This window comes from Dysidea avara, chromosome 3 (assembly GCF_963678975.1).
Source record: "Dysidea avara chromosome 3, odDysAvar1.4, whole genome shotgun sequence".
In the NCBI taxonomy this organism is placed as follows: Eukaryota; Metazoa; Porifera; class Demospongiae; order Dictyoceratida; family Dysideidae; genus Dysidea; species Dysidea avara.
In genome coordinates this window covers 49,602,698-49,627,064 of record NC_089274.1, presented here as the reverse complement: position 1 = coordinate 49,627,064, position 24,367 = coordinate 49,602,698, and the positions used below count along the sequence as shown (strand labels likewise).

The 24,367-nt window shown below is 38.5% G+C and overlaps 3 protein-coding genes and 1 long non-coding RNA gene across 5 annotated transcripts; 3 read left to right on the top strand and 1 right to left on the bottom strand.

Moving 5' to 3' along the window:
- Positions 1–682: 682 nt before the first annotated feature.
- On the top strand, positions 683–3,051 carry LOC136251490 (uncharacterized). The gene is made up of 6 exons (XM_066043949.1): positions 683–1,414; positions 2,040–2,183; positions 2,230–2,418; positions 2,592–2,721; positions 2,769–2,847; positions 2,895–3,051. Exons 1-6 carry the CDS (start codon positions 938–940, stop codon positions 2,977–2,979), a joined length of 1,104 nt encoding a protein of 367 aa, XP_065900021.1. The 5' UTR covers positions 683–937; the 3' UTR covers positions 2,980–3,051.
- Positions 2,464–4,882, bottom strand: LOC136251496 (non-histone chromosomal protein 6 homolog). The gene is made up of 5 exons (XM_066043955.1): positions 4,510–4,882; positions 4,388–4,458; positions 4,119–4,179; positions 3,225–3,596; positions 2,464–3,178 (listed from the first exon to the last, which is right to left on the bottom strand). The coding sequence occupies exons 1-5, from the start codon at positions 4,597–4,599 to the stop codon at positions 3,044–3,046; spliced, it is 729 nt and encodes a 242-aa protein (XP_065900027.1). The 5' UTR covers positions 4,600–4,882; the 3' UTR covers positions 2,464–3,043.
- On the top strand, positions 4,610–12,421 carry LOC136251492 (zinc finger protein 330-like). The gene is made up of 9 exons (XM_066043952.1): positions 4,610–4,768; positions 4,819–4,838; positions 8,200–8,270; positions 8,320–8,399; positions 10,198–10,324; positions 10,410–10,514; positions 11,019–11,065; positions 11,118–11,235; positions 12,141–12,421. The coding sequence occupies exons 1-9, from the start codon at positions 4,649–4,651 to the stop codon at positions 12,371–12,373; spliced, it is 921 nt and encodes a 306-aa protein (XP_065900024.1). The 5' UTR covers positions 4,610–4,648; the 3' UTR covers positions 12,374–12,421.
- A 5,434-nt stretch (positions 12,422–17,855) lies between these two features.
- LOC136251469 (uncharacterized) lies at positions 17,856–20,835 on the top strand. Of its 2 annotated transcripts, XR_010699106.1 has the most exons (3): positions 17,856–17,936; positions 17,987–20,589; positions 20,642–20,835. It is a non-coding gene; the product is annotated as an uncharacterized lncRNA (long non-coding RNA). The 2 variants fall into 2 exon arrangements; XR_010699105.1 differs by having other exon boundaries at positions 17,864–20,589.
- The last annotated feature ends 3,532 nt before the right edge of the window (positions 20,836–24,367 follow it).

Below are 24,367 nucleotides of genomic sequence, written 5' to 3'. Positions count from 1 at the left end.
TTTTTTTGATCTCACCTTCAGACAATGCAGTCCCATTTCATTTTGACCAAAGTCTGGATCCGCCCGTCAGCTGGTACCATGCTTGCATGATTTCTCTCCAAGAGAACAAAAAACTTCCTTACACTGTGGGCCTCTGCCATAAGCAAACCCAACTGGTTGCTGATGATGTTCACACTGATCAGTGTTGCAAAGTATTGATCAATTTCTTAATCTGCTAAAATTAATGTGTATCTATTCGATGGTTCAAAAACTATTCCTGATGTATCTTTGAGTGCCAGCAGGTAAACATCATTCATTCTCTCTGCATTCAAGCTATGTATAGCTGTCTTTACTATACCTTAATTACACTGTAAGAGATGAAGTGTCCTGCCCACCAAAATGTCACAATATACACGCCAACATTCCAATTGGTGTGCCTATATCAATTGTGACATATTGGTGGTGCTACACCACAGTGTCAGCAACTCATGGAAATCACTCAGCCGGGGGATTACCACTTATCCCTGTACAATAGACGGCATAGTTATTTGAAGGTATTGACCAAGATCTTCAGTCTACCCAGCTGTAATAATATGTTCTCTCGATACACATAAATAAATACACACGATACACTAATGTTCTGTTGAAACTTTACTGTACATTACAACAGGACAGCGTACATTACAGTACTCTGGGCACGAGACTACAACCTAGTACACGTGAGTCAATTTGGGAAGTCACGTGCGCAACACGTTGTGGACAATCTTGCGAGCAGAACCAGCCAAAACACCGTGGAAAAGAAGTAACATCTTCCGAGATAAAGAGTGAGCTACGTGTATAAGATCGTTTTCGTCTGTAGCAGATTTTTGGGGCCTGTTCTAAAAATTTGCAGAAGGCGCCCTTTTTCTCCGTTTCAGATATACGAAAGCTGGTTGAGTTTTAGTGTTTGGTAGAAGAAATGGCAACTAGCGTGATTGACGCACCGCTGGACGATGTGATTAAGCAAAAACGAACTCGCGGAGGTTTTGGAAGAGGCCAACGTGGGCGGGGTGGAGGGAGCATAAAGCGCCTCAGTACTGGGAAGAAATTTGGCGCGAAGAACTTTGGCAGTGGAGTAGTGAACTCTGACAATGCTTCCCTAACTGACTTGAGAGATAGAATAGCCAAGAAACAGAAAGTTAGTGACTTGAGACAGAAAATAGTCACCCCAAAGACCCAATCATTACCAATTAATACAAGAGGCTCCCAAAGTGTCCCAGCTACTAACAAAAGAACTCGACCTCTACAATCACAAGGAAGGACTAGAGCCATGACTAGTGGGGGAGCAACAAATAATCGACGACAACCATCCAGTGGAGTACCATTGTTTCAGTTGTCACGAGATGAAATGAAGAAGATACAGATTACTGTCCCAGGGAGAAATCGGCCGATGGAGGTGAGAGAGGCTTAAAGATGCTGCCACGACAACCACAAGTTATCGTGCCGTCGTTTTGATGTATTTGCTTCATGTTGTAACATAGTAGTAGTAGTAGTAGCGTTATATCATGGTAAGGTAAGTCACTGTCTTGGCATCTTCTAATATCTCTTGTGTCACTGTAAAGTGGTGTGGCATCATTGTGGCAGGCTAGCCACAGGTGTGGATGGCACCGTACTCCAACTAGCACACATTACTCAATAGACTGCATTGCCTCTGAATACTGAACAAGTATCTAATAAGTAAAATGATTGTCAAGATGAGAATTACTGTTAACTGAAGAAAATCAGAAATTCTTACAAGCCAAGAAGCTATTGTTGAAAGTGAAAGGCTTACTGCTCTCATTGAAGAAGAAAAGCTGATGTGTTACATTGATGAAGACTACCAGTATTCATTAAGAATCCAGACAAGATGTGTGGCTGTGTTTGGACCATTAGGTGCTAATAGTCCACACCATCATTTGATGTCACTGCAACATCATCACTTCTACCATCACTCTGTCCTAACTAATAGGCTACTAGTGAACTAGAGGAGATGTCACAAGGACTTGTTGTATTGTGAGTTTACTGTTATGTCTCCCTTTTAGTCACCACCTAGGAGCAGTGGTGGGGTTACCTATAGACCACCACAACGAGAGGAGCCCCCTAACCGACCACCTCCTCCTTCAAGAAGTGGAGAACAGTACGCCAGGAGGACTATCAATGATGTCTTCCAGTCTTACTCATCTAATGTAAGGTGGTGGTCTCTTAAGTGTTGTAGTTATACTGTCATTATAGGTGAGGTCACGATCTCCCTCCCCATTTGGAGCAGCACTTGAGGACTATCGTTATCATCGTGAGTCACAAATGTCTCGTTATGGAGGTGGCAGTGGTGCACATGTAAGCCAGTACTCTCGTGGGCTACAGACTGGTACTTGTTTGGTGATCTCTAACCTCAACAGTACTGTCAGCAAGGGTGATGTGATTGTAAGTTGTGTGCTTGCATATATGAAGTGTGTGTGTGTGTGTGTGTGTGTGTGTGTGTGTGTGTGTGTGTGTGTGTGTGTGTGTGTGTGTGTGTGTGTGTGTGTGTGTGTGTGTGTGTGTGTGTGTGTGTGTGTGTGTGTCACTTTTTGTGACCAAGAGTGTGGTCTTATTAGGAACTGTGTCAGGCCATTGGTCCACTTGAGAATGTCAGGATGACTGGTCCAGGAGTAGCTGAGGTGGTGTTCATTAATAAGGAAGATGCCATGGAGGCTTATAAGAAATATCACCATCGCAACCTTGATGGTACATGTGTCCCTTATAGTACCATCATATTATTATTACACATACAGGTCAACCAATGATTTGTAAACTCCAGATGGCATCAGCCACTTCACAATACGACACTCTCAGGGACCCATACCCCAGCAGGTATGTGATAGTTCATTTATAGTGTAATACGTATATACCACACACAGGTACAACAGTAGCAGTAGACATGACACAGGATACATTGACTATGATAGGGAGGACTATTTGGGCCGCACTGACTTTGGTTTCTAGTACATCACTAGGTTGTTGTTTTTTTATCATTGCATTTGTGTAGCAGCAGTTTATCATTGTAATTTTAAATAATGGCTGTTCTGTCTGTGTTTGGTTCTGTTTTAATGTCTTTAGCAGTTTCACTATCCTTGAGTTCTTGATATGCCTTTTGTTCTCTCTCATACCTCTTCTTGTCTTCTTCATACAACTGCTTGTAATGCTGTGTGTTGGGTGATGACTGTTACAAAGACACCATGTTCACTCACCTTTTTATCAGAGACGGTTGCTTCACCCCACATTTTAGATAAAACCTTGGCCAGGTCATGGTGGCCAGCATTACCCTCACGAGCAAGCATGTCTTGTACCTCACTGCGTTTGTCCTGGCAGAACCAGAAGAAAGCATTGGAAGGTTTCTTTGGTGCATTGGGGTCTTTTTCTTTAGCCGGCTTGTCTGATTTTCCAGAAGATGAAGCAGCAGATTTCTTAGCTGATGTTTCAGAAGATGGTTTAGTCCTAGGTTTCACTGTACCCAGTTTAGAGGAGTTGGTGGCCACATCAACAGCTGGTACTTCATTAGCAGACGACAACCTGTCATTAGCCAGTTGTGCCTGTGTCTTCAGTAGGGTCCTAGCTCTGGTCTGAGAAGGGACAAGGAACTTGATTATATGAAGTATGTTACACCAAATGGCTGAATATATGTATGAATTGGTGTTCATTTCAGTAAAGAAATCCCAGAGCAGCCCAATAGTCAAGAGCAATGCAGGGATACCTTCTAGTAGTACTACACTGTACCCTTAGGCCACGACAAATTAATCTTATGTTTCACGGATACAGTGGGTCAATGTTTTGGCAAACCCCAAAATAAATGTAAATCATGTGATCTTTAAAAATTGCTAATAATGGCTGTAGACTCTATTGTGCTAGCAGTAACAGGTGTAGGGGAAGGAAATGGAGCTCCATCACTTTATTTTGCAAGGTAGCTTTTGCCGTGTCAAGATCGAGGAGATACTCTAATAGAGCAGTCATATAAACTCTAACGTAAGTCAGTTGCAGCTGAAATGATTTACATTTTTATTTATTTTTCAACCTGCTGGATCACTACTAGAGGGAAAAAAATCCGTGAAACATGATTAATTTGGTATGGCCTTACTATGCTGTACCTTAGGAGACATGGGCATCGTATAGTCATCATTGTAGAATTTCAGTCTGCTCTTCAACTGCCTGTGGTGGTCAGACTGGTAAAACAAGTGATGTGCTAGTCTTGCCAGTCAGACTAAAAAAAATTTCTGTTATCATTTGGTCTGCATGTTACCATGAGAAATATGAGCTGTACAAAGTGTACACAAAGTGTGATGGATGACGATCTCATCCCTAAGCTTCACAACCAAATGACAAGGAAAGTCTGGCTGAAAAGATAAGGGGTTTGTACCTTGTTTCCACTTCAATCTGCTGCACCGCCTCATTAATACTCCGGATTCTCTTGGACAGTACAATATTACCCTACGCCGTAAAACATCGTGTTACTATTGTAAAAATACAAGCACCACTCACATTTTCTATCTCTCTACACTTCCTCTTCATCTTCTTGTATTTGTTCTTCCAAGTAACTTCGATTGGCGGTACCGTCACGGGCGCCTCCATCTTCAGAAGATTAAATAATTCAATTGTGGGTTTTAATTTAGGACAAACGATGCCTAAAAAGAAGACGGGAGCTAGGAAGAAAGCCGAGAAGCAAAGAGAAAGACAAAAAGAAATACGTGCATCTCAAGAATCACGTGGAATCGTCCAGCAGCCTTGTAATATTCATATGGTGAGGAGTTATACCACATCACGCGACCTATTTAGTCATTTGCTCTACAGGAATGTGACAAGTGCCAAAGGTGAAGTATCCCTCATTGTGTAAATTATCATGGTGGAAAAGTTTAGAGCTTCATAGTGCTCTTCGGCTCTAAAGTATTTCCTCCGAACAGTATAGCTGTTATTATGCAATGGATAATAACTGACCAGCTACAAAACTCTCCCTCTAAATCCTGCCATATTACAAAACCTCAAAGTTACATTATATACATGTAACTTGTTTCTAGCTGATCTCTCTACTAGAGCTGAAACAGATATCCGTATTATCCGGATATCCGGGTAGTAAAAACTACTATCCGTTTCAGCCCTACTCTCTACAGAATGACTTGATCTCTCTACAGGGTGAATTGTTTGTATATATTAGTAGAGCAGCTAAGTGAAAAAAATTGTTCCCTTTTTGATAAAAGCACCAAACTTGGTACAATATTCATACTAATTAGACATATCAAAACTTGTGTAAGATATTCTGAATAGGTTACGCCCATTTCTTATACAACAACAACATCTTCTAAACAAGGCGCCATAACTTCCGATACTCTGGTTGACAGACACGAAGTGTGGTTTATCAGATTCCTCTATGAAAGGTGAATTGATTCATGTGTAAGTTCTTTGTGTAGTAACAAAGGGGAAGCTAAAAAGGAGCCTTGTACCACGAAATTTACGTGTTCAGAATGCCCATAAAAACACGTGTTTTTAAACATATCTCTACATGTAAACTAACCTGTTTAACAATTTGTACGGTCGGAGTCTTATTAAGCATCCTTCGCTGCGTAGAATGATACCAAATTTAGCGAATTTGGTTGAGGATAACAACTTGTAAATTAGGATTTTCCTGCCGAGACAATTAAATTTTCCAATAGGTTAATGTATGGAGTGCACATTATGTCATCATCAGCAGTAAAGGACATTTTCCCATTTGTACGGTCGGAATTGGATAGAAAAATTCAAGGCCGTTCTTTTATTGTATGGTGTACTGTAGAGATTTTGTGAGGTAAAGGTTGTAAATTAGTACTTTTGTATGTAGTGTAAAATACATGTATTTTGCATTGGACAACGACTGACAAGGAATGATGAGATTTTATGATCAGCCTATTTTACCAAGCTGAGGTTTCAAAAAAGATATTAAATTTATTTGCATAATTAAAAAATTTAAGGGTTTAACCCAGTGTTGAAAACTTATATTGTACTTGAGGATCAAAGTGATGCCGCGTATCGTATTGTCCATACAGTACTAATCAACTGTATGGGTCATACAGTACAGAATTTATTTAAAGAATGTTACATAAACAACACACTGTAAATCACTAAAACCAGCCAAACTAATCCTACGAGTTCGTTCTACGGCTAGGAATAGATTGTATAAATACTTACTAATCGTCTGATCACGAAGCTTTTTAAACACGACTCCACTAAGACAGCGCGATTGATCACATGCATGACATTGTAAATCGCTAAAACTAGCCAAACTAATCCTATTAGTTTGTTCTACGACTAGAAATAGATTAGTTAAACACTTACTGATATCCTGATCACCGAAAATCGCAGCGGTTTGAGTACTAGAAAAAATCGCTCCGAGCCAGACAACCAGGAAGTACAATATAACACTTAAAGCACCGTCTATGCTTGTGTGTATGAAAAATACTGCACTCGGGGGGTGTCTCGAGGCAAATACAGCACTTGGCTTCGCCTCGTGCTGTATTAGCCTCGAGACACACACCCTTGCACTGAATTTTCCATATACATGCGAGGCGGTGCTTTAACCCTAACATAATGTTGACCACCTGAAAATGCTTGATTTAATAAATCCCATACATATGTTTTGATATGATACTGTGCCATTCAGAGTTGGGCTAGTCACTCGTTACTTTTATCCCATGTAACTTAGTTACAGTTACTTCTTAAATGGTAACTAAGTACTCTAGTTACTAGTTACTTTCGTAATATAAATTATCACTTGTTTTTAGCTCTTTAAACATGAATTTTGCTCAGGTATGCATCATTAAGCGATGCAATACATATGTGCACTTAAAATAACAATTCTGTGGCTATTTCAGGTCAGTTTTGATTATTGCTAGATTTGTTACTTGCTCAAGTTGAATCATAGAGAACAGTACACAGAATGTGTTTACTTAATGTTGCTGTAGCATATGTGACACAAAATTTGAAGGGTTCTTGTTTTTAAAGCATAATTACAATGTAACTATTGTAACTAGTTACTATTGTAATTTAGTTACTTTTCAAACAAATACTCCTAGTTACAAGTTACTAGTTGCAAAGCATGTAACTAGTTACTGTGGAAGTAACTAGTTATGTAACTTACTTACATAAGTAACTAGTTACCCCCCCCCCCTACTCTGGTGCCATTGAAAAAACAACCTAACAAATAAAACCAATAGAAAATGCATTGGGGAAGCTGCAAAAGTAAACTGCATCTGATAGACAAGTAAGGGATGGTCATATCCAAAAGCTGATCAAGGGAATGGGCTTATAACCTAGTTTACAAGTTTCCAAACATGATCTAAGGCAATGATTTTGACGTGACACCATATCTCAAATGATTTAGTATACATTACTCAATTTCCACAGACAATTTGGTGCTTTTATCACAAAAGGGAACAATTTCATCAAATTTGTTGCTTAGCCGCTCCACTATATGTTTACGCAGTGTGATATTTGTTGGATATTTGTTGGATATTTGTTGGATATTTGTTGTTTAATTGTCTGTCAGTCAACTACCATATTATATAACTCACACTAGTATGTTTGTAGGGTAAGTTTAGGATGAGAATAGGGTTAACATTGGAGTTTATGGTTAACATTGGAGTTTATGCAGAGCCCCTCCTGCTAAAGGATGCCAACCTTCAAACTCACCATAACAACCTTCCCTTCATACCAACTTATTCTTCACTTTTTGGTTCTTCCTTTCTCAGTGTCAGATTTCTTCTTGGTCTACATTAGGGAGATGAGTAGCTAGCATTGGTGAGTAGTATCCTATTGTCTCACCTGTAGCTACGTCCGTGGCTTGATTTCCAAAACTGGCTTGCAGTTATTTTTTTGGCCAAGCTATTTATTTACTTGACTCCCAGACCAATATCATTGTTTAATACATCCTACTGAGCAGAAGAGTTGTCAACTGTACTATGTCCCATAACCATGGTCCAAATTAGATGTATAGTCAATAGACAATTAGCACAAGATTAAGAACCATATGGTCTATGAGAGTAACTGTGTTACAATTGCAAAGTTACAATTGAAGTTATTGACATGAGACTTTGTGTCATGTTGACATTGACAATGTTGACCTTGACATTGACCGTGTTGACCTCAACATTGACCATGGCTGAGATTATAGCACAGTGGCAGACACACACTCTCTGTTGCTAGGCGTCAGAAGAACAGAGCCTTTTGCTACTTCTGTCAGTCCATTCAGAAGTTGCCAGCATGTGGTCATTGTGGTGAGGAATGTGTCCGTCAGTCTGTTAGTCCATCACATTGTCTATACAGGGAAGACCAAGTGTATGCAGAAGTCTGGTGATTGTGTTGTCAAACATCCTGGGAACTACACCACTGGCCTGCAAATGGTGGTAAGGATATAGGATAAATTGTTGGTTAATAGTACACTGAATGTATAGTGTGTCCTCATGTTCTTGCAGTGTTGGCAAACAATATCTGGGATTGAGTTCCTCCTATATAGGGTAGACATAGCTATAATATGCATACTGGATTATTGCTATCACTGCTGATGTCATGTTCCCACTTGTTAGTAAGACTTCAAGTTCAGGCAGAAATGTTAGTGTCAAACAGTGGGAGGATCAAAGTGCCAAAGTGTATACTCTATTTTCTATATGATACCAATTACCACATAACTGTATGTTATTTTTAGAAATCACCCTGGGGAGAGATTAGGGGTTATAAACCCCCAACCCTGAAATCCAAGATGGTGGCTAAGAAATGGCTGTGGTAGTTAATTCAAAAAATTGTAGTAATGACAATTCAGGTGATTTGGTGCTGAATGGAGAGGGCAACACAAATTCACCTGAATTGTCATTTAAATTTTTTTTCATTAACCTACCATCACAACCATTTCTTGGCCGCCACCTTGGATTTCACATCTTTTTTCACCATGGTTTTTTTTAGGGCCGCATTCTTTTGTTTTGTATTTGTATATTCCAAAGCCACAGGTGGCTTTGGAGCTTCTTTTACTTATCTTTTTTCTTTATTGCAGAAGGAGAAAGAGTGGATTAAATTATCACAGATTGGCTGTAGCTCAATTCTCTATAGGGTGACTTATAACATAGCTGAACTCTCTACATGGTGACCTGAACGCTCAGATAGAGTGATGAATAGGGTGATATGCACTTGTTCCACCTGATTGACTTTCATGGTGTAACTAGTTTTTAATCTGATTCCTTGTAAACCACTGAAAGGCCATTCTAAAACAATTCATCTACCTATTTTCAGCTGATTCCATTAATTAGTTTTCCTGGTAGGCATGGCAAGTAATGCTTTTTTAAATTAACAAGACTCGATGGTTGTTACACATAGTTGGCACTTTGTTATAACTCCATGACTGTTAGACTCCATGACTGTTAGACCGATTTCTTTCAAGGTTTACACTACGATGGTTACTCTATGCACAGATTGATTTTCATGTCATTCCTTCGAGTAGTTTACCCAGTAACCATGACAAAAATCACACTCTTTCATTTTTTTTAAATAGCACGTAACTTCCTTGTTGTTTATCTGATGTGTACAAAATATGGACTGCAAATGTGCTGCATTATGTTCTTACTACCTTCCAAATTTGAAAATCGACTAAAGCATGCACGTTACAACATTTTTTCTAAAAAAGAAGACAATACGAACTTTGAAGGTGCATATCTCAGTGATGGCTGTGTGGATTCAGCTCAAAATGAAACAGGAGATTCCTCACCCCGAGGGAGTTTCCACAGCGAAATGTCCAGTCAGGCATTGTCAAGCTACAGATGAGTGAAAATGGCGTATTAGTTATGTGCCCGCACTGGCTGTACTTGGCCGCACAACGCACTATCGTGTGTCTTGATTTCTGTTGTGTGATATTTCTAGGGAGATTTTTAGCAGCAGCATTTTGGTGGGTGTTGTTCATTTTAGGGGATAACCCTACTACCGTAATGTTTGATTAGAGTAACTGAATAAAAACACTGTGTAGTAATGATCTGTATGGAAACAATGTTTATTTTCAATAGTACAAACACATAATTGACACTCCCCTAATGATTGTGTGTGTAGTGTGTGTAGTGTGTGTGTGTAGTGTAGTGTGTGTGTGTAGTGTAGTGTGTGTGTGTAGTGTAGTGTGTGTGTGTTCCTCTGCTATAATTTGACACTAAAGTGTTCATTATTTAGGGAGCAATATGTGACTTCTGTGAAGCATTCATCTGTCATGGCAGGAAGTGCCTTACCACACATGCCTGTACCTGTCCCCTAATTGATGCTCTGTGTGTGGAGTGTGACCGTGGCACTTGGGAACATGGTAACCACATGTATCATGTGATCTTTATCATGTGTCATGTGATCTTTATCATGTATCTTTATGTGTATGTATGTGTTTACCTCAGGTGGGAGGATATTTCTGTGTTCATTTTGTGACAACTTTTTGTGTGAAGATGACCAGTTTGAACACCAGGCCAGCTGTCAGAAGATTGAGTCTGAAACCTTAAAATGTAATAATACAGTGTATTGTGCAGGGGTGGAAGAATCATCTATAAAGTAGGATAGACCACTCTGTCTTGTGACTGCCTTCACTATTGTGTGCAGGCACGCTCCATTAGAATGTGAAGAATGCATTTTTACATCTATAGAGCATCTTGATCTTGGCTGCACTATTAGAGCATCTTGATCTTGGTTGCTCTATTAGAGCATCTTGATCTTGGCTGCTCTATTAGAGCATCTTGATCTTGGCTGCTCTATTAGAGCATCTTGATCTTGGCTGCTCTATTAGAGCATCTTGATCTTGGCTGCTCTATTAGAGCATCTTGATCTTGGCTGCTCTATTAGAGCATCTCAAGTGGTAACGTCAGAATAAGCAGTAAAACTGCCAGACCAATTCCAGTATAAAATTGAGCAAGCTATAGCCTGCCCTGTGTGTACCCATTCCTGCATCTTTTGGTGTGTGTTGTATATTGTGTTCCTACATATAATTGGTTACCATGTAAACATCATCACAGGTGCTTCGTGTAACAGACTAGGACAATATTCCTGTTTGAGGTGTAAGGTGGGTGTGTCATATATTTTATGTGATTCGTTTACTGTGATTGACTGGTCAGGTGTGTTTCTGTGACGAACATGTTCGTAGGAAGGGAGTGAAATATCCTCGAGGTCAGGCTATACCTTGTCCAAAATGTTCTCATCCCACAAAGGAGACCAGAGAGCAAAGCATGTCAAGTGAGTGATGAGTTAAATCCTTTATTGGGTAGACCTCCAGAATTTGTACATACCGTATTTTATTGGTTAATAGTCACGGCTCGTATGATATTTGCCTCCGGATAGTAGCTGCTCCACAGCCCAGAATTATTGCTATAAGAGCCACCCTAGGATAAGAGCCACGGCTTGTATCTGAACATACCGTTGCAAGTGTTTACTAGACACGTTTGAAGCAGAAACCAGGCAAAGGAGTTGTTTTTAGCCAGTAAATAGTTTTTTTTGAGAGAAGTTAAAATGAATGACAGTATTGACAAATGATTAAACAAGCCGTGAATCCGTATAAATGTCGCGGGCTGCTGCTACACAAGCTCATAGTATTCACCCTCGGATAGTAGCTGCCTTCGCATAATAGGTGCAGGGTTTTGCTTGCTGAAAGTTATAGTAGCCACGGCTATTAGCTGGTCAAATACGGAATATGGTAATGTTTTATGTAGTGAATTTTGCAAAAGAAAGTTGCAAATGCTTTATGGTCTAATTAGGGACATGCCAATTATGCTAGGAACAATTGGGACTAATTGTAGGAAATTACAAAATGGCATGTGAAATCTTTAAGAGATTCACCCTCAGATATTTCCAAGTGTTGTTAATAAGTGTAACAATTATTCCAGTAAATTCTGGGCTGACAGTGACTGCTCTATTAGAGTATCAAGATATTTTCTACTTTTGTATTTGTTACTTTACTGGTAGGATATATTTTTCCAATTTCTGTGGAAAATGACATGTTTACAATGAAAATCCTGGTATTACTACCTTGGGAATAATAGAAAAATTGCTAGAAAGAGTAATTGGAAGCGTTCCCATGTCTAATGTCTGCATGATTAAAGTGACAATAATTTTGATAATACGGTATTTCCTTCATTTTGTAGCACACAAGTTGGACTATGGCAAGCAGAGCTATTACCATGGTGATGATGATGATGATCACTATGGTTATGGGGATGATGTGGGCTATGATGATGACACCAGTGGTCACCATGGTTACAATGATGATGGTGGATACAGTGAAGAAGATACGTCATCTACTCAAACTGATAATGACAACAACAATGATGATGATGATGATGGCAACTTGCCTTCTGTTGACAAATTGACTGTATAATTTATTGTAATTTATTATCTAAACCAAAACAGCCAAGCTGTAAAAGAGGATGCGACCCACGAAAAGGCCAGGTGAAAAGGTTGCGAAACAACACAAAATTCACCTGAATTGTCATTATTAATATTTTTGCCATTACCCTTCCATCACAGCCATTTCTTGGCCGCCATTTTGATTTTGCACCATGGTCTCTTTGGGGACCACATCCTTTTTACAACTTGGCTGTTTTGGTTTAGATATCACTTCTTTTGTAATTGCAATCCACAAAACCGGCTGACTTTGTTTTTTCATTACTACAGGAATTTCTGAACAAGACAAAGTATATCTTTGTATTTGTGTGTACACCACATTGTGTCTTTGTAAACTGAATAAAATGATTATCACATAGCTAATAAAATGACTTATTATGTAACTGAACTGTCTACTGGATGTTGTGTATAGCTAAACTACATACAGGGTGATGATTTGTACATGGCTGAATGCTCTACAGTTTGACCTGTTTGTAGCTGAACTGAACTCTACACTCAGGGTGACTTGTAATGTAGCTGAACTCTCTACAAGGTGACTTGTTTGTAGCTGAACTCACTAGGGGTGCATACTGTAGTTGAACTCTGTGTGTGACTTGTTTACAGGGTGACTACACTATTAGAGTATTTTGATCTCGCACTTGCTGTACTAGTTAGTTTTCACATTATAACTCAATGACTTTATTTATTAATTTATTGGCCTGTAGATAGGGACCCGCCGCATAATAATGAGCATAATAGGTGCCTGAAAGCATTGAGCATAATGCATAATGCTAGCATAATAGGCAGAACACTTGTGCAATGTTATAAATTCTTGCTTATCAAAATACATATCTGACAAAAAGATCGATATACTCTAATAGAACAGTCGGTAACTCTAATAAAATTATCAGGTAGCTGACTGTTCTATTAGAGTATATCGATCTTTTCTGTAACATGCATTTTGATAAGCAAGGATTTACAGTCTGTGCTTCAACCACTTACTGCTTTTCCATAAAATACAAAGTTATTAGAAAAACATGGGAACTGAGGTAATAATATTGAGCATAATTTGAACATAATAGGTAAATTGTTGAGCAGTGCAGCATAGTATAATAGGTTAAATAATGAGCATAATCGGCGGGTCCCTACCTGTAGACACCACAGCCAGAGTAATAAATGTATAACTCACATTACAACTACAAGCATGCTATAATTAACATATTATGCCGGCTACTTATAAATTCACTTAATAGCTAGCTAAACTATATGTGTTGTGATCACAATGAAACCCATAAAAGAAAATGGAGATGGATTGGGTGCAGATGAAATGAACATGCAAGAGTTAGTTAACTATACAAAATGGTCCCATACATGTTTTATAATTTTTTGTTTGATGACACGAGCTATGGTACTTATCAATTACAGGTTATCAAGTACTGTAAAGGATCATGAAGTACTCCTGCCTGGCTTACCCATAAACCAGCCTCAATTTTCCTTCATGACAGCTCTGCAGTGTTGGTTAGGCATAACATCTCAAGGGCGATCAGAAATACTAAGCACTTCAAAATCTGCAATTATCTCATGTAAGTTATCAGAGTTCCAAGCTCTATACACAAACTCTTAACTTTAATCACCTCTGTAGAGATGATGTGAGTCATGTGATATCTTACCAACATGAACGATGAACTGTTTGTGTTGAGGATTAATCAAGCCAGCTCACTCCCTCCCCAGTTTGATCACAGAATGTGACACTTGGTCAGTATATCCTGGTGACTTACTTATCAAGTTTCATTGCATGGTGCTTGGTACTCTTAGGCCACTCCAAGATAATTCATTGTTTCCCATTTCCTGCCCACATGCAGATTCATGGTCATTCATTATTGCTGTCAACTGATCAATTTATTGCATAGCAGTAACTAATTTAGCATTCAGAAAGCCCATTTAGCTAGCTTTTCAATGTTCAGGTTCTTAGTTTAAATATTTCTACTGTATCCTTACCTGTTAGTTAAATATCTATAATGGATAATGAACCCTCCACACACATGTATTTTTGAGGTCAATGAAATGGGAATCCGGCAAGGAATTTTCTTGGAGTGGCCTTAACTTAATTATTAGTTTGTCTTCCTTCAATACTCAAGTGGAGCAGATTTTACAGAAGATAGCTTGCATAACCTAAGGCTCCAGCTAATGAAAGGTGCTGAATGGTGGCATTCAGCAGTAAACTGCAAGCAGCAGTATAGCAGCAACAATTTGGGACGGCTTCCCTTGATTCTAATTGACACCAGACTCAAGTAGCTGCCAGCAGCAGCACCAGCAGGAAATCAGTGCAACTATAGCAAACAGGGTAGGTCTGTTCCTCAGTCTACTGAGGATTTCCAAATCTTTGCAACATGCCTATACAAACAAAAACGTGATCCTCTACATCACTCACTTCCTTGTACCAATGTGACTGGTGAACGGTATGATTCAATCAAGCTACTTCATATTAAATTTTAAACTCATGTAGACTATCAGATCAGTGTTAAATGCAGCCATACATGCCTCGTCACATATTACAGGTGTCTTTTTTATGATTTACATACACATGTGAGCTAAAACAATAATTATACTAAATATACAGTCAAGTTGGAAGGGAGATGCTGGGCATAGTGGGGAAGGATGAATACAGGGTAAAGGGGGAAAAGTGTTACAGGCATTTGAAATTTCATGTAATAGAAGCGCAAGTGAACGCATTGTGCTTAGGCATTGCAAAGATTTGGAAATCTTCAGTATTCACTATGGTCAGATACACTTCAGTGTTGCACGGAACATTACTGCTGATTTCAGTTCCATTTGAGTTCTGTCCGCATTTAATACAAGTTCAGTACTAAAACCATAGATTATTGAGAGTCTATACTAAAACCCTTCTTCAGCCATATGCTTCAGCTAAGTATTGTAGTGTCACAGTGACTTCTTGTGAGTGGTTTTAGCCAAGGCTGTGCCTAGAGTCATGGCAATCATGTGATCGAAAAAACTTTGACAAAAAACCTAAGAAAACAAAAAAGTTTTTGGCTAAAGCGAAGCTCAAACCCGGGACCTCCCATGCTCTAGCCCAGTGCTCTACTGTATCACTGCGGTGCCAGCTCCCTTAGTTTGAACCTTATATATGTCATTCACAAAGAAACCTATCAAGACACACGGTAGTGTGTCATGTGGCCCAAGAAGCTGGCGCACCACATTGACAGGAAGAAAGAAAACACAATTTTCGCACCTCCGTACCTCTGTGCTGCCTATATGAAACAAGACAAATTTTGCTATGAACATGCCCACCAACTTCAGTACTCCTCATACCAAATTTGAGCGAAATCGCCTCAGGCGTTTCCGAGATGTGTGACGTCAAAAATTGGCATAGTTTCTTCTTTTTTTCCTTCTTATTTTTCTTCCTCTTTTTGCACACATACAAAAACTGCCCGCGAACGCCATATCCAATTGCCGTGAAATTTTAGCACTTGAGATACTCTAAAATAGAGCAGTCATCCTAATAGAGCAGTCACCCTGAAGTGCGATCAGCTAGAAGCAAGAAAACCATAAAGAGATCAGCTACAAACAAATCACCCTGTAGAGAGATATCAGCTAGATACAAGTTATACCCTACAGAGATTAGCTACAAACAAATCACCCAGTAGAAATATGTGCTGGAAACAAGTCACCATGTAGAGAGATCAGTTAGGAACAAGTCACCCTGTAGAAAGATTATAGCTACAACACGAGATATCAGCTAGAAACAAGTTACCCTATAGAGAATCAGCTACAAACAAATCAGTCACCCTATAGAAATATGTTCTGGAAACAAATCACCATGGGAGTTCAGCTAGAAACAAGTCACCCTGAAAAGAGTTCAGCAACAATGATAGTTTCAGCTACAGATAAGTTATATATAAGAAGTCACCTTATTACCTACAGTATGTGATAATAGAAGAAGTCACCTTATTTACAGTATATGATAATCATTCAGTATTAAAATTAATACACAAATATTTAATGAGACAAAATCTATACACACAATTGCTTCTGTTCCACAATTCCTGCAGTAAAGAAAAAAAAAGTTAAAAGGAAGCACCAAAGCCAGTTTATGGCTGGCTTTAGTGGCTTGCAATGCAAAAAGAAGTGATATCTAAACCAAAACAGCCAAGCTGTAAAAAGAGTGCGGCCCCCAAAAAGGCAAGGGTGAAAAAAGATGTGAAATCTAAGGTGGCGGCCAAGAAATGGCTGTGATGGTAGGTTAATGGCAAAATTTTTAATTACGACAATTCAGGTGAATTCGGTGCTGAATCCTAGTGAAACTTGGAGGAGGCAACACAAATTTACCTGAATTGTCGTAATTAAAAATTTGCCAATAACCATAGGCAGCGGAAAGGGGAGCTAGGGGGAGAATGATATCACACAAATTATCCTTCTTGCATGGGGCGGGGCTGAAAACCGTGATCAAGATACTCTAATAGAGCAGTCACTTAATAAAGCAGTCACAGTATTAGAGCAGTGTGTAGCGAGCTATGTAAGGATTTTTATGCAGTTTAACTTGACAGTATAAATTCGTAACTGGCGAGGTGGGTAGCTATTGTCAGCTGGTTGTGACTTTTTTTTGTCTCATCTTACCAAACCAGAGACAGTGTAGTGCCTCAGTTCAGGCAGGGGCGGATCCAGAGTCTGGAAAGAGGGGGGGGGGGCACCTTGCTGAAAAAGTTGAAGAGCAAAAAAAAAAGGTCATAACAATAATAGCTAGTTATCCTTTACCAAATATATTATATCACGTATGTAAAATCCTATTTATAGCTTCATAAGTAAGCTGCACTGCCACATGAACACTGTGACTGCTTTATTAGAGTAATTGACTGCTCTATTAGAGTATCTCGATCTTGTATGCAATTTCTTGAAGGGGGGGGCATTTGCCCCAAATGCCCCATCCTGGATCCGCCATTCAGCGGTGCCTTTCATATCAACTACTTCCTCCGCCACTGCCATTTAATAACCTATCACAGCCATTTCTTCGCAGCCACCTTGGATTTCACATCTTTTTTCACCCTGGCCTTTGGGGACCGCACTTTTTTACAGCTTGGCTGTTTTGGATTAGATATAAATAACACCAGCAAAGAAGAAACCAAACCTGAACCCTAACTACAATAAGCGTCCCCTAAAGCCTGTAAAGTCGAATACTCGGGGAATGCTATAGACTCGTGCCAACCCTAGCTCGCCTCAAACTCAACAAAAACTTACTTTCATACAACTAGTGTGTGGATTCTGGGTGACTGCGCCGTGACTTTAGCTCCAGTAACGGTGCCGTGACTTTAGCTCCAGTAACGGTGCCGTGACTCTAGGGACAGCGTTTAGCCCGAGGGGCTTGGCCAATCCTTAAAGCTTAATTGGCTTCTTGTGGCTGGTAAACCGCCACATAATTCAATTAGTCTCGCGTAGCCAGACCGCATTTTTACTTTTGTGTGGCCGTCCACACAAAAGAAAAAAAAGCGGTCTGGCTACGTGAGACTACCCGGCATGCACGGAATACGGAACTGAAATCAACAGTAAGGCGTTACCCCTATAAACTGACGCTATATATACACCAATATTAAAGATGGCAGGAAATACAAGGATCCCACACAGTACAATGGTACTTGTTTGATGATCTCTAACCTCAACAGCACCGTCAGGAAGGATGATGTTGTACTGATGTGCCGTGTGTGCGTACATATGATAGCAGTATCCATATAGCTACTGACTTATTAATAATACACACGAAAAGAAATACTCTAGCTACATAATTAGCTATTGCAGATTCCAGTCAATTGCTGGATCATGCAAATTCTGATGTCTATGATGGTGAGACCTTGACCCACGTAAACACGTTATAACTAGCAGAATTGAAGCAAGGAATAAGACAGTTTACACCTGATCCAAAAAAGTGTCTGCTTGTAGGGATGACTACATTTTTCAGAAATAAGGGTAGCAAGCCGTTTGTAAATGGCAGTTGCTGCTGGTCCCATCCAACCACAACTGAACAAGAGAACACAATGGAGAGGAGGTACCCTTCTCTACTTCACGAATCCGCTCATCATACATACGCTTTTTGTCAAGTTCAGCTCAGCGAAAGCATTGAGCTAAAGGTGTGGAGGCATAAGAGGAGACCAAAGGGCTAAAAACTTTTATATCAAACAATACCATTCTCCTATCTTGTACCCAATAACTCTCAGCACTCACATCAAGGCAGGCACCATCTTCAACATTAGCAGTTCTGTAGTGGAACTGCTCTCCTGATAAAGGCTGTAAAGGTGGTTCAATGCGAACATTGTGACAAACCTCTGACAACAATGCTGCTGTGATATCACATATTCATTATGTCTAATTGAAGGAAATTCAACTTAAAGGCAGTGCCAACCATAACAAAGACAAAGGGCATCACGAAAGGTGTAAAGTGTAGCCATGATCTGATAGATCTGATAAGAGGAAGGGTGGTATGATAGGTGGTGGTGGTGGTTGTGTGTAGTAGTGCATGTACTGTGTGTATGTGTGTGTGTGTGTGTGTGTGTGTGTGTGTGTGTGTGTGTGTGTGTGTGTGTGTGTGTGTGTGTGTGTTGATGGCTAGTTGGTGTCAAGCAGTAGGTGTGGAAGTGAAGTGGGAAGCTGGTTGGGGAGAGGACTGGGAGACCTAGCTCTTTTGTAATGTCGGTGTTTGTTTTTTGTTTTTTTTGCAGATGCTGCTGCTCTGGTGTGCTCTTGTAGAGAGGATGACTGCTAGAATGTTTGATGAAGTAGCTGGTGAACTTGGTCTTACCCTAAGTGTCCCTAAGACGAAGCTGCTGGCTGCTGAGATATGATAACTTGGTCCCAATGGTACTGGATGGAGGCGCAGTGGAAGTTGTTGAGTTAAAGTATTTGGGATCATTGGTTGAGGCACATGGTTGGGGTAGTTGATGAAGTTAGCTGTAGGTTTACACAAGCATCTAGAGCTTTTAGTAGTCTCTGTGATTCTGCATCAGATTTGACATTGGAGACCAAGAGGTGGTATATTGATCTGTAGTGTTGGGAGTGTTGTTATATAGTGCTGAAACCTGGGTCCCCACCCAGGAGCTGGTTACTAAGCTAGACAGGTTTCACCAGCAATGTGTTTATTGTGTCTTGGGTATCATCAGTGAAAGGAACATCACAAACCTTATGTTAACCACCACATTCAGAAATAGGCCTGCATTTAATATGCGGAACAATAGGTTGGAGTGCTATGCTGGCATAATTCTAGGGTGAATATTTCAAACTATGGAGCTTAAATAGATTGATACTCCCTAATAGAGCAGAGCACTCGAATGCATTGTACATAGATACTCTCTAATAGAACAGTCACTTTGTAGCTAATGAAATACTCTAATAGTGCAATCATTGATTTAAAGTTTCAAAGATTATTGTAAGGAATGTTTTTAGTATAATGCTAATACAATGGGAACACTATAGAGCTAAATAGGTGAAAAATTTTCTGAAAGCATTTCGGCAAAATTTTGAACATATTTGACTATTCACTATTATGGCAAAACATGTTATTATGAAAACTATAATTTTCAATATACTTTTTGTGTGGTAATTTTTGGATGTAATGATACTTGTAGAGAAGCTCCCTGCCAGTACAATAATACTAGAAGAGACCCAATTCACAGAAAGTTTAGGCATGTCAGAATGGCCTACTGTGTAGCAAATTCCCCATACATTTTCTATATAAAATCCAACGGCACTGATAGATATCGCAGATTTTTGGAAGTGATTTAAATGTGCTATAGTAGAAAGAAATTGGAGAAATTTGAGCGTGTTATTTAAATCCTTTTCCTAATGTGCTGTTGGGAGAACATTGATACCATCTTCCTGACATTATTAATCATTACTCCATTAGTAATGTAAATTGTACAACTAATGAACCACAGTTAGCTTTTGTAAATTGCATTCACAAGCATGTTTGGCTTTTCAACATGTCATGGGGGCTGTGACATGTAATCAACCTTCCTTGTGTATGTAGTGTGAGTTACTCTGTGTGTGTGCTTAGGTGTGAAATTACCTGTGTGCTTTATTAGCAATTGTGTCAAGCTGTTGGTGAACTTGAGAATGTCAGGATGTCCCCAGAAGAAGCTAAGGTGGTGTTCATTAATAAGAAAGTTGCCATGGAGGCTTATAAGAAATATCATCGTCTCAACCTTGATGGTACATATGTGTCCCCTTATAATTATTATTATTATTATTACCATACATACAGGTCGGCCAATGATATGTAAACTCCTAATGACATCAACTACTTCACAATAAACATTTTAAAATGGAATTTTAGGAATTACAGAAATAGAAAGCAGACAAGGGAGGTTGTATACTGTCAAACTAAAACACATTTAATTGCTACTTCAGTCCTTATACTTGTTCATGAACTTTATTGTAACATAATTCATGACTCTACACATCAGGTGCCAGGGATATTGAAATGTTGCAACCCGTGTCCTACTGGCAAACAACGTGCTGGCTTTCTTTGTTTTCAGCTGTGTTCTACCTATTATACACAGCATTCCATACATGGAACAATAGACCAGCTATATGCTGCAGTTATGAGTGCAAAAATAGCTGTTCCAAAGGAAATTGTTTCAGACAACCTAATTTTAAGCACATGTGCCAATCAAAGTATCTATGTGGTGTTTAATCTTCTTCAGAATATCGGCCACAATAAAACATGACATGGTCAATAACCAAGTTGTGGATATTTCTTTGCAAAAGCAAAAGCAATGATGGTACTATTTATGGTAGTAAATAATACACAAACACTGTAATAGCCAGTTATTTTTCACACTAATTAGAACATCAAATAAAAGAATTGCTTACAATATTTTCAGCTTGAGCCATACCCCGTAAGTGTTCAATCTGAGTTTGTTGAGATAAAGAAGTCATGACAGGAAATTACTCAAGACAGTGAAAGTGTGAAGAGCGGACATGTATGTGTATAAGTTTGAGAGAGAAGCTACTAGATTGTACGTTTATATGGCTCACACCAAATGTATGGTAAAAGCTTTATTGGACCACAGATAGGTTGTAGGATCTCTATAAAATACAAGGATATGAGGTTTGCTATAGAGATTGTGTAGCTGTTTGTGTGGTATGTGTGTTTAGCTTTGCCCTTGTTTGAGCTTTCTACATGGCAAGCTTTGAAAAGCTACAGTGTAGTTATTTGTGAATGGAATTACAAAGATCATAAGGCTAATTTATTTAAATATTGTGCAGCCTCCATAAGAGGATATACACATGCACACACAACTTTTGAACAAGCTCATATATTGTATGTTTATACTGAAGAATATAGCATAGCTGCTAATATAGCATAGCTGCTAATATAGCATAGCTGCTAATATAGCATAGCTGCTAATATAGCATAGCTGCTAATATAGCATAGCTGCTAATATAGCATAGCTGCCTATAATGTTTTGCAGCTGATGGAAAACTATGCCTAAACATTAATTGAATGTAATAAAACTAGCCACAAGACAATTCTTAATTTGCTTGTGTTTTGAATTTTAAGGGACTTATTGCATGTATAATTTCAGTAAGTGGTAAGTTCCTGTAGTACAGGAACTTACCACTTACTGAAATGTATTTTCTCATGGAAATCAGAATTTTCAATTGCAAAGTAACAGGTACCATGTCAGGGGTTACGATGTATGATACCATCTAACTTCAGAAAGGTTCCCTTGAACGTGCATGCACTTTCTGTGATGTGAGAGACACTGGAATAAGCAAAAGGATCGGCAATGGGACACACTGATTGTCCATACAAATCTGTATGTTTGGTGTCTCTCAGGCTCATGAACTGATTCAAGTGTCAGACACATACTATGTCAACACAGTTAAAAGTGTTATGGTAGCACTGAGAGGTACTATTTTTGACTGGAGCTGTTGAAATTTTGCACATTTGGGTGCTACCAAAGCACATCTTATCAGTATATCAAATACAGAAGGGGAAAATTGCATGTATCATCAATTCTTGTGCTCTATTATAAAGCTACCAAAGGTGTTGTGTTTGCAGATTAAATATCCTAATAGAGTAGTCACTAACTTTTTTTGGAATTTCTCAATCCCTTGTTTACCTTTTAAACTTACATCCTGACAATAAGCTGACTGCTAAGTGACGATATGAACATGTAATTAACTCTTTATTATTATTATTATTATTACTGTATATAATGACTAGCTTTATAATTACTGTATCACATGACACATAATACTTTCATGATTGTAAAGATTGAGCATGTGTGTATGGTTCTAATTAATTACTGCATCTATTGTCAGTGATTGTTGTATTAATCGTATTGCAAACATGATGGTCAGACTCTTTACTATCTAAACCAGTCTATTGGTTTGTGTAGTTAACTAAATTATTAAATTTTTTATATGTGTCTCATAGCTAGCTAATTGTAAATGGGTCATTCCATACCAAATCAACAAAAAAAAATCCGGACCCCTTTTTGATTTTCGTGAAATTTGGCACAAAAATGGACCATTTCAAGAAACTTTCTCACACCAAAATTTGGCTCATTTCATAGGCCTCCCTTTAAGTTATGACCACTTAAAGTTTCTGCTGAAAATTTTATATTGCTTACATGTCTTCAATAAAATGGCCATAACTTTGCTTGTGATTGACGTAGAAACATCTGGTTTAGAGTTTTGAAATGCTTATTAAATTCTCTTTCAGGTGATATATAATGTGTTATAATTGCTCAAAGGAAAAGGTCAAACCACAAAAATGTAGCCTTTTCCTTTGATCTTAATTTTCTAAAATATATATTCTTTAATTAAATTTATTTTTGGTTTACATGTTGCTCTAATACCTACCATTCATCACTGTGAGTTTAAAGTTGGGACCAATAGTAAATCATGAGTTATAAGTGTTAATGTGTAGCCTTGTAATCACTGCTGTTTGTATGGTTCAAATACGCTAAGATGCAATACCAATTGCAAGTAACTTTATATAATAGTACGTCACAATTATTTTATACATTGTTGGTTTGTAAGTAAAGTTAATTTGTTTATGTTTTGTAAGAAAACCCAGTAAAAGCTTGTAATTAAATACATATACTCAAGTAATTTACCCCTTATCAAGCTTGTATATATTGTTTCTGATTATGACACCAAGTCTATTGTATAGTAGTGAAATATTGAACTTGATGACATTTTCACTAGCTACAGTAACTGCTACTGCTACTGTTAGCATTTAATGCTGATTGTTGATATGCAAGTACGTATTTTGATACACAAATGTAGCTATAGTGGAAACTGTCTAAGCCAGTAAGGCCAATTTTTTTTGGCCTTAATAATGTAGGTGGCTATTTATATAGTTTGATGTGCACAAATCTCTTACTTGAACAATTTAAAGTTGGCCCTTTATAGAAAGGTGGCCTTTCATTACAGGTGGCTGCTAAGACAAGTTCCACTGTAATTTGAAACACTTACAAATAAAACAATGTTATGTAGCTGCAGTCACACAGGCATGAATGTTTCAATATTGTAATCTACTAGAGCTTTTCTAACAAGTAGTAATGAACGACTGATGTAGTATTAACAGTCTTTTCAACTTATACCTTCAAAAATTCAATTGTGTACTGATATCAATGTATCAAGTTTCCATGTGAATGATTGTAGAGACTGTCATGCAATATACACCAGTTTCAGTCTTAACGTTTACTATAACACTCTGATTTAACTTTGAAGTTAGTTGCCTTGACCCTTTCTTTAATCGATTGTTGATGTATTTCACTTAAAGCTATAGATATGTATCAGTGTGCAATTGCTGTAGTGAACCTTTCTACAATGTAATTTCTATGGAACATTTCTATGACTCTATGATTCTCAATTACAGAATCAAATTATGAGCTACATTGCTATTTTTATCATGATACAGTTGATGTATGGAGTTTAAGCCAGTTACCTTAGGGCCAAAATTTATGGG

Excerpts from the sequence above, each read along its gene's own strand:
- LOC136251496 (XM_066043955.1), bottom strand. The coding sequence starts at position 4,599 with ATGGAGGCGCCCGTGACGGTACCGCCAATCGAAGTTACTTGGAAGAAC. Across the intron at positions 4,180-4,387 it reads CAGATTGAAGTGGAAACAAG|GCAGTTGAAGAGCAGACTGA; the intron begins GTACAAACCCCT and ends TGACCACCACAG. Across the intron at positions 3,179-3,224 it reads CAACCGTCTCTGATAAAAAG|CATTACAAGCAGTTGTATGA; the intron begins GTGAGTGAACAT and ends CCCAACACACAG.
- LOC136251492 (XM_066043952.1), top strand. The coding sequence starts at position 4,649 with ATGCCTAAAAAGAAGACGGGAGCTAGGAAGAAAGCCGAGAAGCAAAGA. Across the intron at positions 8,271-8,319 it reads GCCAGCATGTGGTCATTGTG|GGAAGACCAAGTGTATGCAG; the intron begins GTGAGGAATGTG and ends TTGTCTATACAG. Across the intron at positions 11,066-11,117 it reads ATTCCTGTTTGAGGTGTAAG|GTGTGTTTCTGTGACGAACA; the intron begins GTGGGTGTGTCA and ends TTGACTGGTCAG.
- LOC136251490 (XM_066043949.1), top strand. The coding sequence starts at position 938 with ATGGCAACTAGCGTGATTGACGCACCGCTGGACGATGTGATTAAGCAA. Across the intron at positions 1,415-2,039 it reads GGAGAAATCGGCCGATGGAG|TCACCACCTAGGAGCAGTGG; the intron begins GTGAGAGAGGCT and ends TCTCCCTTTTAG. Across the intron at positions 2,419-2,591 it reads TCAGCAAGGGTGATGTGATT|GAACTGTGTCAGGCCATTGG; the intron begins GTAAGTTGTGTG and ends TGGTCTTATTAG.